Genomic DNA, 14,732 nt, shown 5'->3' with positions numbered 1-14,732 from the left:
AGTTGAGACTCCTGAAATTTAACCAGAAGAAGAGGAGTATCTTATAGCCAAACATAGACCAAGAAGAGAAGGTAAACAACCATTAAGGTTTGGAGATTATGTTGCATTTGCTTTTTCAGTTGCACAGGAAACTGAAGAAATTGAAGAACCATCAAAATATTCAGAAGCAGTTTCTGGTGCTGACTCAGTCAAACGGCTGATTGCAATGAATGAAGAAATTGAGTCTCTCCACAAGAATGGTACTTGGTCTCTTGTGAAGCCGCCATCAGGAAAAAAAATTGTTGATTGCAAATGGGTCTTCAAGAAAAAGGATGGCATTCCAGGGGTTGAAGATGCGAGGTATAAGGCATGATTAGTTGCAAAGGGCTATAGTCAGGTACAAGGAGTTGATTTTAATGATATTTTCTCACATGTTGTTAAACATAGCTCTATTCGTATCTTGCTTGCCTTCGTTGCCATGTATGATTTGGAATTAGAACAACTTGATGTTAAGACCGCTTTCTTGCATGGCAAACTTGAGGAACAAATATATATGCGTCAACCCGAAGGATTTGAAATTGAAGGAAAAGAAGATCATGTTTGCTTGTTGAAGAAATCCTTGTATGGATTAAAGCAGTCTCCAAGACAATGGTATAAAAGGTTTGATTCCTTTATGTTGGGTCAGAGGAGCATGTATGATAGTTGTGTTTGCTTACGGAAGTTAAATGATGGTTTATTTGTGTACCTATTATTATATGTTGATGACATGCTCATTGCTGCTAAGGATTTAACAGAAATTCACAATTTAAAAAGTCAGCTGAAAAGTGAATTTGAAATGAAAGATTTGGGAGCAGCTAAGAAAATCCTTGGCATGGAGATCAAAAGAGATCGAAAAGCCAACAGGATAATTCTGACCTAGAAGAAGCACTTGGAAAAATTCTTAGAGAGGTTTGGCATGAAAGATGCTAAACCAGTTAGTATCCCTCTTCCTGCTCATTTTAAGTTATCAGCTGCTCAGTCCCCGCAGTCAAAGGAAGAAGAGAGGTATATGGCACAGGTTTCTTATTCCAGTACAGTCGGCAATATTATGTATGCAATGGTTTGTACACGTCCGGACATTTCACAAGCAGTGAGTGTGGTAAGCCAGTATATGGCTTGCCCTGGTAAAGCATATTGGCATGCTGTGAAATGGATTCTTAGATACTTGCGAGGTACTTCAAACACATGTTTGGAGTTTGGGAGAAATACTAACACTTTGGTTGGTTTTGTAGACTCAAATTATGCAGGTGATCTTGACAAAAGAAGATCACTGACATGCTAGGTATTTTGCATCAGTGGCTGCGCTATTAGTTGGAAATCTACATTACAATATGTAGTAGCTTTATCTACTACCGAAGCAGAATATATGGCAGTGACCGAGGCGATTAAAGAAGCTTTATGGTTGATGGGTCTATTTGCGGAACTCAGTTTACACCAAGGTGGTATTACTATTTTCTGTGATAGTCAAAGTGCCATTCACTTGACTAAAAATCAAATGTATCATGAGAGGACGAAGCACATTGATATAAAGTATCATTTCATCCGAGAAACCATTGCTGAAAGAAAAGTCTCTATTCAGAAGATCAGCACTAGAGACAATCCTGCTGACATGTTCACAAAATCTCTTCCAGTGTCCAAGTTCAAGATTTGCTTGAAATTGATTGGCATTTATGAAGAATGATTTTACCCATTGGGGTTTTTGCGGAGAAGGTGGAGCAAATTTACTATATATAAGCCGAAATTAGGCCAAGATGGAGATTTGTAATATGGCCATTAATTTGGCTTCTTCTCAAGTGGGGGCCAAATTTTCATGACATTTGCCATGACATAATACCCACTATAATAAAATTTATGGATCATGACATTTGCCATGACATAATATCCACTATTAGGCTAAGGATTTCTTGCTATAAATAGAGGAGTTTCTCCCATTTGTAAACACACCAATTCAAGAGTTTTTCACTCTTGTCTTTCTTTCTCCTCCTTTATTTCATTATAGAGTATTTTGTAAGAGAGTGAGTGTTGGGAAACACTTGTGTGAACCCTTTCTTTGGAGTGATCTTGTGAGGTTATTCTCTTGGGGTATTTGGGACTAATTACAGTATTTACTCTAATTTTGTACTCTCTTTTGTACTCTTGTTGGTATAGTGAAATTGCTCCTCTCCGCTTGTGGACGTAGGTCACCTTGACCGAACCACGTTAAATTTGTGTCTTCTTTATCTTCTTTAATTGCCGTTATTATCAACTTGCATTGTCTTTATTATTGTCATTATAACATTGTTTGGCTAAATTCCGCACTACTCGATTTATCGAACCTAACAAATTTGATTCGGATACCATCTTAAAAAGTGATATTCTGCGCTTAACTCATACCCAAAATTAGCTCATAAGACAAGTATTGCCGAAAACATATTGAACAGAGTGCACCAACAAAACCTTGGCCATAGCTAGTCTACCTTGTTGGGTAACATATCAAGTGGCTACTTGCAAAACCATGTTAGGAAGACGGAAGTGCTCCACAACCAAACCATGAAACACTTTTCTATTTAGCTTCTCGATCAGCTAATGGAAATTTGACTAAAAGGGCATCTTATACTAATTTTGAACAAAAACTTAATAATAAGATTTGGACTGATATGAATGTGTTTGCATTTATTTCGGCATAGAATAAAAAAAAAATAAAAAAATTAGTTAAGCAACTTTTTAAACCAGTTGGGATTATGCTTAAGGGCGCTAAGTGAAAAGACTAGAGAGGCAAAATACCATAGAATTAAGAGTGAATTTCGGACCATCTATCAAGAATTTGTCAAGTATTCGTTGTATTTCTATATTGGGAAAGCATTTCTAAAGTTAGTGTGGTCCTACATGATGAAAACTTAACTAATTTAGCTAACAATATGTATGGTGTTCTCAATAGGATTTTTGTAGTCAATTTATTATGTGGCTTTGCTGCTTATGGTCAGGGTCCCCACCATAGGTTGTATAAAGACTGGACCTCAGAAAGATGCCTTGACCTAAATCTTTGGGAAGAGAGAAGCCTCAACCTAAATCTTGAGAAGTAAGAGAGAGAGATACCTTAACCTTAACCTTTGGGAATGTTTCTAAGAATTTGCCCTTTTCCCCTTGTTTACTTGGGGGAGGAGTCTATTTGATCATCCAACTTAAAATTTATTTTACATTAAAGTTGTAAGATTTTAAATTCAAATTAATATCAATTATTTCACAAATTTAAAATGAGAATCAAATAAGTAAAAGTTCCCTTTTTATCATCCCGTAATCATCTTACTAAGCTCTGTTATTCAATGGACTAGAATTATGTAATCTTTCACTCAAGGAACACATTACGACCTTTTAATCTTGAAAAAATAGATGTTTTATACCAAAGAGAAGAAAAATATAATTTGATGGGATGCCTTCAACTTTCAAGTCAATTTGTTATTTGCTTGCTTCCACAAAACAAAGAGGAAAAAGTACAGAATTTGCACAATTAACACACTTGTGATAAAATATGATGTACATAAACAATATAGATAACAATAGAAAGAGGCAAAGCAAAAAAGGATGACCATTTGTTTTGGACATCCTCAATGACAGGGAGAGATTTGACTTAAAACTAGAAAAAGTGATACAACTTCCTATTACTGAATCTTTATCAGAAATCTGAGAAGGAAACATATGCACACTTATACTAAGGAAATATCCACAATTTGCTAGATGCTGCTGTTTGATCGAGATGAGCCGCCATTCCGGCTACTTAAACTTGAGTGATCCTTCTTCCACATAGCCTCGAAATTTTGAAAACATTTCAATGGTCTAACCTGCATATACAGGATGAAAAGAGAGATCTATGCTTAACTCAGAATTATTAAAGGGGCATTGAAGTAGCAACAGAACTATATTTCCAAAACACAAGACAGGCCATTGCTGAGACTAAAGTAAACGTTAAGCCTAAGAAAAGATTGCCTATCACCCTTGGCTATGTGAATGACACAAGTATGAAGGGAGAAAAGATGAAATGAAACAGTTTCAAAAGCACCGGCTTGTCCTCTAGTACCAGGTATGAAGAATATGACAATCAGCAGAAAACGAAAGAGAGACTCTAATCAACTAGAAAAAGCATGTTTTTATCTGCCAATTGAAGCATGGGCAGGTGAACGGAATGTATAGGAACTACTTACCCAATCACTGACGCTCAAGTGATTAGGTAATACATCTCTGTTTGACTAGAACTTGGCAAATAGTTTATCTCATTGACCCGAATATGAAAGTTCAAAATACATATGCACTGAACACCACTTAAGCGCATAGAGATGGTAAAAAAGAGCATGATGACTGAAGGGTTTACCTTCCAACGCCTTTTGTGGCCAAATTTGTTGTAAATAGACTCAAGCCTTGGGATGATTTGCTTGAAAGTTGGACGCAGGGCCGGCTTCTCATTCCAGCACTCTTCAATCAGCCTGGAAAACCCAAAGTCAGCTCTGATTTTCAGCAGTACTAACAACAGTCGAGTGATGATTTTGTAACCGTAAAAATTATACTTTGGAAATAAAGAAAGTAATTCACAGGAAACCAAATATCTGATAAAGTATCAAATACAGAACTACCGTTGTAAAACATAGTTAACTGTAGAATAAGTAGAATGAAAAATGTTACAGATTAATCCAAACCCTACTATTATTCAAATAGTTCTCTTCCATTAATCCATTTAGGTATGGGGAGTTGACATCTGGAATCTGCTTCCTTTTCTTTCAATTTTATACCTATACTTTCCCTTCATAAATTGCATACCAATGTCCACCATCATTTTAGATCCTCCACAAAGTTTCACACAGAGAAATGATGGTCATTTCACCCAGAACGTCGGATATATGGACCTTCGCTGTGAAAACTTTCCACGTATCACATTAAGCGGTGTTCTGGGCACTTAAAAAGAAATTTTAACTAATGAATGTTGTATAACCTATTAATCATAAAGGCAACATGCACATTGGGTCTGTCTTCTTCTGGCTTTTATGAAAACAACAGAAAGTTAAAGAGATAAGTAGACAATATTACCACTAGGTGTTAATCATCATTAAACAATTTTCAGACCTAAGCTACAACTCTTTCCCATGGACATACAAACAGATATGTCTCTTTCACATAGTTATCAGAGAAGTTATCAGTTTAAAACATTCAAAAGTTAGAACTTTCATGTTGACTGATTAAAGAGCATACACTGCTTAGTTAGAATTTTTATCTTTTTTCCTTTTGTTTTTGTGCCATTTGTACAATTCCGTCCAATTGCTTTACCAGTTCATTTACTGTTAAATTTGATAATTCACATATGATCTACTATAGATACATGTCCCCACCAGTCAAAATCGTTGTATTTACTATTGAAGACTTTACGTTTCATCTATCCATCTCTTTCTCCATTTAAATTTGCCTCTGTACAATATCTCCTTTTCTTATTCTGCAGTGTAATTTTGTTGTTATTCTTACTCTTTTCACACATGTTAACTTAATCCATGCATGAATAAATTTACACTAAGAAACTACTAGTGGATTTAATTTTCTACACAGTTTCAACGATTTTATATATTAGAACAAGATTAAGAAATGTATTTTGAACAAGCTTATATGCTAAATTTTGGAGCATTTGGAACTTCATTATTAGTAATAGGATCAATTTTTTGTTACTTTCCATGCATGTAAATCTATTCCTTTCCTACTCTCAAATTTCAAATTTTACTTGTTATCTTAATAGTCATGCTTTTCTTAAATTCAATGAGAATACAGAATTGCATGCGCATTGCATAAGTTACTACTACTACTACTATTAGAATATGCAGTTTTACAGAGAAAATGATAAAAACTTACTCTCTAAGTCCATGAGCATAAAACTTCCCTGGAGCTTTAAAAGGAGGGCGCTCCTTGGCGGTATATAATTTAGGTACTTCAATTTCTATCTTTGCATGGAAAGGAGGGCAGCCTTCAATCATCTAAAGTACAAGACGGCGCAATTATCAAAATTCTAACCTGTTAGCAGAAACAAAAATAGCAAATATGCACATGCTTGACTTATGAAAGTTCATCAGGCATAATTTAGAAGTTTTAGCTGATATCCAGTATCATAGACCAGATAAAATGATTTGTCTACATGGAAGAAAATAAAACTCGCATAAGGTAGTTGTTCTTTAATCAGTTTGCTCATCACATGGTTACACTCTCCAAATAACAATCAATTGCATACTAAAAACCAATTTTAAGAATTCTCCCTTAAGTTAGCAAGAGTTCACTAAAGAGATTAATTTTTAAAAGGAAAGCTAATTACATTGCTTGTTTATTGCACCATAATAAATCTCCTCTTGATTGTATTGCATGGGAAGAATGTCGAAAAGAAACTATATTAAGGATTATAAAAGGTCAAAGTCATGAAGGAAAAGACACTAAGATTAAGTCAGAATGGATATATGGAATCTCAATTATGTGCAAGGTTTTATTTTCTCTTTCGTGGACTAGAGTGGTGCAAAAGAATGCCTTTATTGATCAAAAGTACATTCAAAACCTACAGTAACTCTCTAAACAGACAAAACGGCCTAATAGTGACCATCAACTATCAACCCCTTCTCCAACATGTTCTCTCAATAATGGAAACTCCCTTCAAAATGAGCGTGTTAATCAAGATAAATGCATTTGAACATTTATATTTTATACATATCGTCCGTATCCACGATGGATGAACAAAAAAATTGTCCTTTCTTACATCCTGTAAATTAGAAGGAAAAAAGAATTACCTCTTGCAAAATTAAAGCAAAGGAAAAGACATCAACTTTGGTATCATATTCCTCATTTTTGAAAACCTCCGGAGCTACATATCGACCTAAACAAAAAGCAAAGAGGAAAGGGTTATAAGATTTCTAAGTATCAATCTTTCAGCAATATCAATCAATAGAAACAGATCAGTAGAAGCAAAATTTTGTGGCACGATGCAATGCTGCCGCAGGAATTTTACGTCCATAACAAGCAGCAAAAACAGTATCACAACTTCTGTTTGAGGCTGTTGTCAAATGTCAGCATGGCTTTCCATTTGAAAAGAATCACTGTGATATCCGAAAGAAGCAGTACTCACAAGAAGTGTCATCACATGTCAGAGGCTTATCTTCTTTGACCCTGTTGGTAACTTTCAGTAGCTTGCTGACTCCAAAATCAGCAACTTTCAGATGTCCAGTGTCATCCCGTAAAATATTTCTGTTATATCAAATGAAAATATTAAAATATTAAGATGAAATCACTCAATTTTTAAGGAGGAAAGCTTCAAAAGTTGAGACTAGTCAACAAAAACTTGGATAGGAATTGGCATAAGCAAATGGAGTCAAATGAGACCTAACCAAAGGGGAAAACTCACGAAGGCTCTAGGTCACGATGAATAATTGCTTCAGGTCTAATTTCATGTAGATAGTTCAGTCCCCTGCAGCCATATAAGATACAAGTGTTAGAACCATATTCTACTTACGTACGTCATGCTGGCAGGGATATCAAAGGCAAGCTTCAATTCTATATGAACATGAACAGTATGTTTGATAAAATTATTTGAGTAAATAACAAGTATGAGCTGATTGGAAAGAAATAAATACAATCAAATGTTTCACATGCCTAACAGCTGGGGGAATTCCCATGAATGGAAACCTAAATTTTAATGGAACTAGGCAAGAACTTGTGAAGAAATCCTTAGTGCTCCATTCCAATTGGTTTGAGCGGTTAACTCTTGCAAAAGTTTAAGAGTGATTCCAATGATTTATTTTTGAGAAAAGATTACAAGGATTTATTCTATTTGTGTTTCATACATACATGTTAAATGGTAAGAGAACATGAAATGAGTATAAAGATATCATATCATATTTGAAGTAATACAGGGTACTACTGTTGTACTAATGGAATTTTAAGAATTGGTTAATTTTTCCATTATATGAGAGGTCATAATTTTTAGCTAGGACGTTGAAAGCAGATAAGAAAAGTGGGAAGTAGAGAGTAATATCATATGATGTTTACCACTTTGCAATGTCGAAAGAGTGGCACTAAGGATAGGATATGTGATTGTAACCATCCAAAGTTGGACGAGAAGAACTATGACCAAGAGTAACTTTTTCATGTCAACTTTGTCTGATGGCAAAAGCAAACAGTGTTTCTCAATATTTGTTTTTCGCTTTTTTGTTTACTAAATACATCCTATTTGAGATACCTAGGGTCTGCTTAAAGCTAAATGCAGAAAAATGAGATATGCAGGGCACTACAATATTAGGTCAGCAGATAGCCCACAATTGAGGAAAATGTGGCAAGTCCAATAACAATTAACAAGTATTATCTTCTCTTTTCTTGTATTTTCTTTTTCTTCTTTCTTTCCATATTTTCAGTGGATATGAAAGCACTAGATGGGATCTTTTAGAAACACAATAGACGGTAATAATTAGATGCATTAAGCAGCAAATTTACTCAAAAAGTATAATCAACAGCAGTCCGATATCTTGCTTTGCCTCCCAAAGAGTGCTTACTTTTTGAAACTAAGAAAGATGCAAGTTGTTATGGATTCACATGTTACTCCACATAGTTCCCTAGGTTCCAGACATTTATACAATTGGTCTTGTAATTACGTAGTCAGTTTATAACATTAGCTAATAGCACAGGGTGGCTTGTGAACCTTGCGATGTCCATTGCAAATCTGATAGCCTTGGTTGGTCTAAGAGGTCCTTCTTTCTTCAAATATGCATGGAGATCACCCTGGAAATATATAGCCATGAAAAGGTAATTAGTAACAATGGTATTGCTTTTGCAATAAAACAACAAAATGGAGAAAGGAATCAACTAAGACAAATAGGTTGAATAACTGAAAAGTTCACTGTCTAGTGAAATGTTCTGAAACATAACCATGCACGCCACAACAGGTTTAGATAAAGCAAAAACAAGAAAAAAAAAATTGGGATTACTTTTGGTAAGTATTCTGTCACTATCATCATCGGGCTGCTTTGTGTTACAGCACCAAGAAATTGGATGACATTTGGATGTCTTATCTTCTGGAGCAGTGCAAGCTCATCTCTGAATGCCGTCCTGTAAAAATCCGAATATTTAGAAAATGTAATAAAATAAGCGAGGTATGAGGAGAGCTAAACAATGCGAAGAAGCTCTTATGGCTTTTCCATTCTCATAATGCCATAGAAGAAATATTGATATTTTATACTCACACTTTATCCTCATCAGCAATCACATCCTCTCCGAATTTTTTAACAGCAACTTGTATTCCACGCCACGAGGCAATATGGAACGTTCCCTACAATATCTCAGGAATCATCAGAAAGATAAAAAAGCAAAAGTTGAAGATTGGAGCGATATACTAGCCGAATACGAAAAGAATCAGACGAACATTCCCAGCTTTTTCCAAACATACCACATCAATCAGAGGATTTCTAATGACAGAAACAAAGAAGAAGATGAAGATCAACTTATCCTTAGTAACTGAGCAGCTCTCATCAGATCAAGCAAAGATGTGATCGAGCAGCTACATTTGGTATCCTTTAGTGATCTTACCTCATAAATGTTTCTTTTTCATTTCTTTTCTCCCTTTATATTTATTTTTTCGGAGCTACTGTCTGGGCCCGCGTCTCAGCTAGTCTACCGGCCACCTGGTCACCTCCAACAGTATACCTACCAAGGTTAAAGCAAATGGGCTTGCACTGAGCATTAAACTGGGAATTCGAACCTAGGATATCTTGGTTTGTCTCCGCTGCCTCAACTATAAGCCATCTCCTTGGGGTCTTACCTATAAAAACTTGTGTCTGTATTCTCATCCCATTAATCAACTCTTCTATCAGACTATGGATGCACATGGGGCCAAAGTTGCTCAATGAAAGAAATGAGTACCTCACCTCTAAAAACTTTATAGTTCTAAATTTTTTTATCATGCAACTGTGGCTCTAATGATCTATCATCGTATTAGCATAATATTAAAACCTAAGGTGCCTACTCAATTTAATTGGGATTGTAAACTTTTCACTAGAATCTTCCAAGATAATAGGTTAACAGACAGTATTTTGTAAGGAAAATCACCATACCTAGCCCATTGAAAATAGCTAATTCTTTTGAAAACGACAAACCCTCGAGAGCCATAGGCGCACAGTCTCGGTAGATAATGGGTCCTCCTCTACCCTTCGTCACTTAAATACCAGGCTTTTGTCCGCAGCAAGGTTTCAAAACCGTGCCCACACATCATGTGTTGTGCTCTTACCACTAGACCAACGCCTTGCAGACAAATAGCTAATCACCAATCAAATTTATCTGAAGTGTTATCATTTTATCTGTTCGCAATCCATGCAACAATGATAGATGCCCTCTTCTGTAGCTAATAATGATGGAGCTTTTGTCTTTCACGTCTTATATACATCTTCTGCTATCTCTTTCTTTTGAACAATGTTCATTCGGAGGGTTGGATAGCAGAGTTAAAAGGTCCCGAGAATGGTTTGTTACTTTTTCTTATGATCCTCCATTCTCACTCCTCTTTTCTTCCCTTCTCATTCATGGGCCATACTTGAACTCTGAATTCCAATTTAGATTACATCAATACACTCAGTTCACTTTACCTGATCTTCTAAGGTACGAAACCCCTCAACAATAGGCAAACCACGCAATATAGTGTGTGGAAGACTACGGAATCAATTTCAACATTAGAAACTTCTTAATAGAATAGTTCAATCATCCATTACAGGACTGATACTCGTTAGAGGCTCAAGTTAACATTTCTCATTTGACATCTGTGTTTAGGCACCTCCTATTAACTGTATGTTGCTTGTAACTGGAACTCTTTTTATTTAACTTTCTTGATAACTTTGTAGCTGGTTTGTTTTCTGGGTACAGCAGCTGCAGTCGAACCTTATGCAGCTGTCACACAGGTGGCTGACCCTTCTATGAAGAACAATATAATAAGTCTATAGCTTGAGTCACATAACATTCACAACTCAAAGACAAGGTAATTTACTGGACTTGTTGGGCTACTATGACAACATCAATGCAAATCTATAACAAGTATTCATATATGTTACTACCAAAACCCATACCAGATTAGTTAAAGACAAAGATATCACCGAAAAAGACTAGTACAATGCCAAAAATTAAAGCGAAAATAAGAGACAGGGAAAAAGAATATTGCAATGTGTAGACTCTGGCACAGAGGCATGGCGAACCCCCTAAAATAACAAACACAAAATTCTGCTAGCCACCAGAGTATAAACAAAATATTTACCTTGGTCAATTCAATGCTGTTCGTGAAATCAAGTTCTTTAGCATCAATCTCATATTCTGGAACTTCACGTGAATTATTGACATGCATGGGTGCCATCTGGATGGGAATTTTATTTTGCCAAAACAAAGTTAGATAGCAATAAAGCCAAGCAAATTCTTCTATGAAAACAAATTTTTTATTTCTTAGTTTTTCTTGTTAATTACTGGATGAGTAAATAGAACGGAATGTAAAACTTACAGGAGGCTCGGCACCATGTTCCTCCAGTAGCTTGATCACATGATGATTTTTATAATGTATTGCATCTCCAAGAGGCTGTTCAACCAGATATCAGATTGGTGCAGAAGTATTATCAAATAGGAAAAGCAGGATATTTTTTTTTAAGTTTTACATGGCAACATTGTGTCATGAATAATTTGAGGAGTCAAAAATAGCAGGTGATTGATTCATGAAAATGCTATTGTCATTTTTAGTCTTCCCTCAATGCCAAGGGCGGTGTAAGTAAAACAACTGGGAACTGCAATTCTCAGGTCTACGTGAAATTGTACAGATATTATGGCCTGCCAAATCATTTGTATACAAGTATAACAACCGCCGTACTAAAAGAATAACAATGAAATGATGCCTGAGAAAATTGAAGTAGCTCTAGAGAATTTAGCAGTCTGTACAATATGGGTATGAGGAACTCAGACCAGGGGAAGAAACTAATAGAAGCTGAGGTTCTCCAAATCAGCTCAGGCCCCGGATGTAATTTTTAATCTTTGCTGAAATCATTAGCAAACAAACTTCACAGTACACTACTCATTTGATAACAGTAGATTTTATTTTCAAGACATCTTTTTAATATTTGATTCATTTCTGCAAGTAATTGTAATTTATAGAATAATGAGGAGCTAGAAGACTCGAAATTTGCTAAAAGATTCAAATTTACCCAATGATGTAAAATGTTTTAGTCAAAAAAAAAACTTTGGCTACCAGCGCCTAGATGATCAATTTGAATTTTGAAGCTCCTCTAATGTTACAAACATAACATGCATATAGAAAAACTCTTTAATTTCACTGCATATTTGTGTGAAAGGACATATTAGCTTCTTAAAGAAGCAGAAAGGCTCTCAAGTCTTCATATGTAAACCTTATGGTGGTTTTGGAAAGTATAAAAATAACTTTAGGATGTTTGACATTCATCAAATAAATGAAGAGACTATAATAGCTCCTCATACATTTGCTTTCTCCTCTCACAAGGAACAGATATCGTGTGAGCTTTAGAACCCTCAAATATCTTCTTTTTTTGATTTTTGGTAATTACCCTCAAAATATCTTACAGCTGATAAAGTTCCTCGTTTTATAATATTCACATGACTCATAAGGGTACTAACGTCTACCAAGGCCTTTTATGCTTTAGTATAAGTTCTTGACCATATTGTGCCATTTAACAAAGTAAACTACCATAAACGCAAGTCGATGCAAATGGAAGGGCAAATGCTTTTCATCTAGCAAATTGCCAACAGCAAAAGTACCTTAACCAGAGTGAACGGATAGCAACACACGCCATCTGAGGATTACCTCAAGTCCACAATTATCCGGGATAAACTTGGAAAGAAAAACCAAGTGACAAATATTCAACATCACACCTGCATCTTTCTATAGCTGAAGAAAATCCTAGTTCGACAATACAGATACAATCGCAAACTTTTTTACCAATCACCAGCTAACTGCCCAAAAATGATGATACTAACAAACAATCGAAAATCATATTCTTAATCAGAGATCATCTAACTATAACAATCAGTAGTAATAACAGAAACTATATGCTAATTAAACTAGTTTCATGAGATATACCGTGCTTCCCCATCGATCTTTGGGATCAATTTCAGCCCCATTATCAAGCAACAGCTTCACAACATCACTGTAACCTTGGCAAGCAGCAACATGCAGTGCAGTCCTCTCATCAATGTCTCGAAAGTTTACATTAGTCCCTAAGTCCAAAAGCTCCTTGATCCCCTCTATATCACCCTCATTAGCTGAATACATCAACCTGATCTTTGGATCAATATTTACAACATCACCTTCTTCTCCATCTTCGCTCTCAATTTCCACTGCCACCTCAACCCCCTTTTCCGGTGCAAGGGACGATTGCTTACCCAATGCGAATCTTACCGGTTCCATTTCTAGATCAGGATTCAACCAACAACTAATTTGCTTAAAACCCCTTTAAAGATCTGCAATCGCTCTACTCAACAAGCCCACTGAAACGTGAATTTGACTTTAAAACAGTAAAGAATAAATAATGCAGCTTCAGAAGCTTAAAACAATGAAAAAAGACTAAAGCTTTTTATTTCAAGAATCCAAATTTAGCAAAAGGGTATTAGCAAAACTCATTGCTTCAAACTAAAGCCTTTTCAAGAATCCAAAATTGGCAAAAGGGTAGCCTCTAAACTTATTGCTTCAATACAATTTTGAATCAGAGGTGAATAATTTTGAAAACAATCAGAAAAAGAAAAAAAAAAAAAGAACTTTGAATAAAGCAAAAGACAAAGAAACTTTTGAAAGTTTAGCTGTTTTAAGAAGAAACGTTTAAACTGAGAATTTGCTTAAAATGGGGGCTTTTAAAAGGATAAGAATGTGATGATTTTGAGAGTTTCAAAGGGTTTTAGGAAAGTGAAAAAGTTGGAAATCAAGAGGGGGTTTTGGTAAACGTTGACAACTGGAAATAAGGAAGAAGGAAGCGCATGGTAATCACGCGTCGATGGATGCGATTGGTGGAGAATCTGATTTTACGCGCAAGTTGGTCGGAAAGGAAGTTAAACCAACTGTAACGGACGTGGGTCAGTATGTAATTTCATCTAAATGTTGGAGTTTCTTGTAATTTATGGAAAATTAGAAGTGCATTTATGGTATTTGGTCAAACATGACTCTTGAACCTATTTCCTTTTTGGTCTGTTGCAAAAAGAATAACCTCTTTCTAAATTTGGAACAATTTTGGTTAAACTTACAATTCTACCCTTAATGAGAAATTTTTATGACCACACAAATATTCTGGGTCCCTTTTTGAATTGTTTAGGACCACAAATTCCAAAAGTCTTCATTTTTTTCTTACACTCCATACTCAGTCAAACAGACTCACATAAATTGAAACGGAGGGAGGGAGTATTTAATAAGTTAGCCGACTTGGGTCTTGATTGTCTGGATTTTTATCTCTGAGTTAGATTTGGATCATAGAATATTAGAGAAGATGATAGCTGACCATTTCTTTGATTGCCGGCCTCAGAACAAAGGAATGCCTTGACCTTAACATGATCTTATGTTGAAACCCACAAATTCCGTAGGTGAATACTTGAATTTCAAGTCAAGTCATGCCTTAAGATTTATTTTGATTATAGTTTTTTTGCACAGAATCAGGGGTGGGCGTCAGTCGGTGCAGTTCAAATTTCAAGAAGTTCGGTTT

At 35.5% G+C, this 14,732-nt stretch overlaps 1 protein-coding gene across 1 annotated transcript; it reads right to left on the bottom strand.

The window, feature by feature from the left end:
- Window positions 1-3,496: 3,496 nt before the first annotated feature.
- LOC107812879 (serine/threonine-protein kinase 12) lies at window positions 3,497-13,993 on the bottom strand. Its single transcript, XM_016638055.2, has 12 exons — window positions 13,127-13,993; window positions 11,528-11,602; window positions 11,291-11,386; window positions 9,240-9,325; window positions 8,985-9,105; window positions 8,699-8,778; window positions 7,409-7,471; window positions 7,133-7,251; window positions 6,798-6,883; window positions 5,881-6,002; window positions 4,364-4,475; window positions 3,497-3,836 (listed from the first exon to the last, which is right to left on the bottom strand). Exons 1-12 carry the CDS (start codon window positions 13,451-13,453, stop codon window positions 3,729-3,731), a joined length of 1,395 nt encoding a protein of 464 aa, XP_016493541.1. The 5' UTR covers window positions 13,454-13,993; the 3' UTR covers window positions 3,497-3,728.
- Between the last annotated feature and the right edge of the window lie 739 nt (window positions 13,994-14,732).

This window comes from Nicotiana tabacum, chromosome 17 (genome assembly GCF_000715075.1).
Source record: "Nicotiana tabacum cultivar K326 chromosome 17, ASM71507v2, whole genome shotgun sequence".
Taxonomy (NCBI): domain Eukaryota; kingdom Viridiplantae; phylum Streptophyta; class Magnoliopsida; order Solanales; family Solanaceae; genus Nicotiana; species Nicotiana tabacum.
This window is presented reverse-complemented; position numbering and strand designations above follow the sequence as displayed.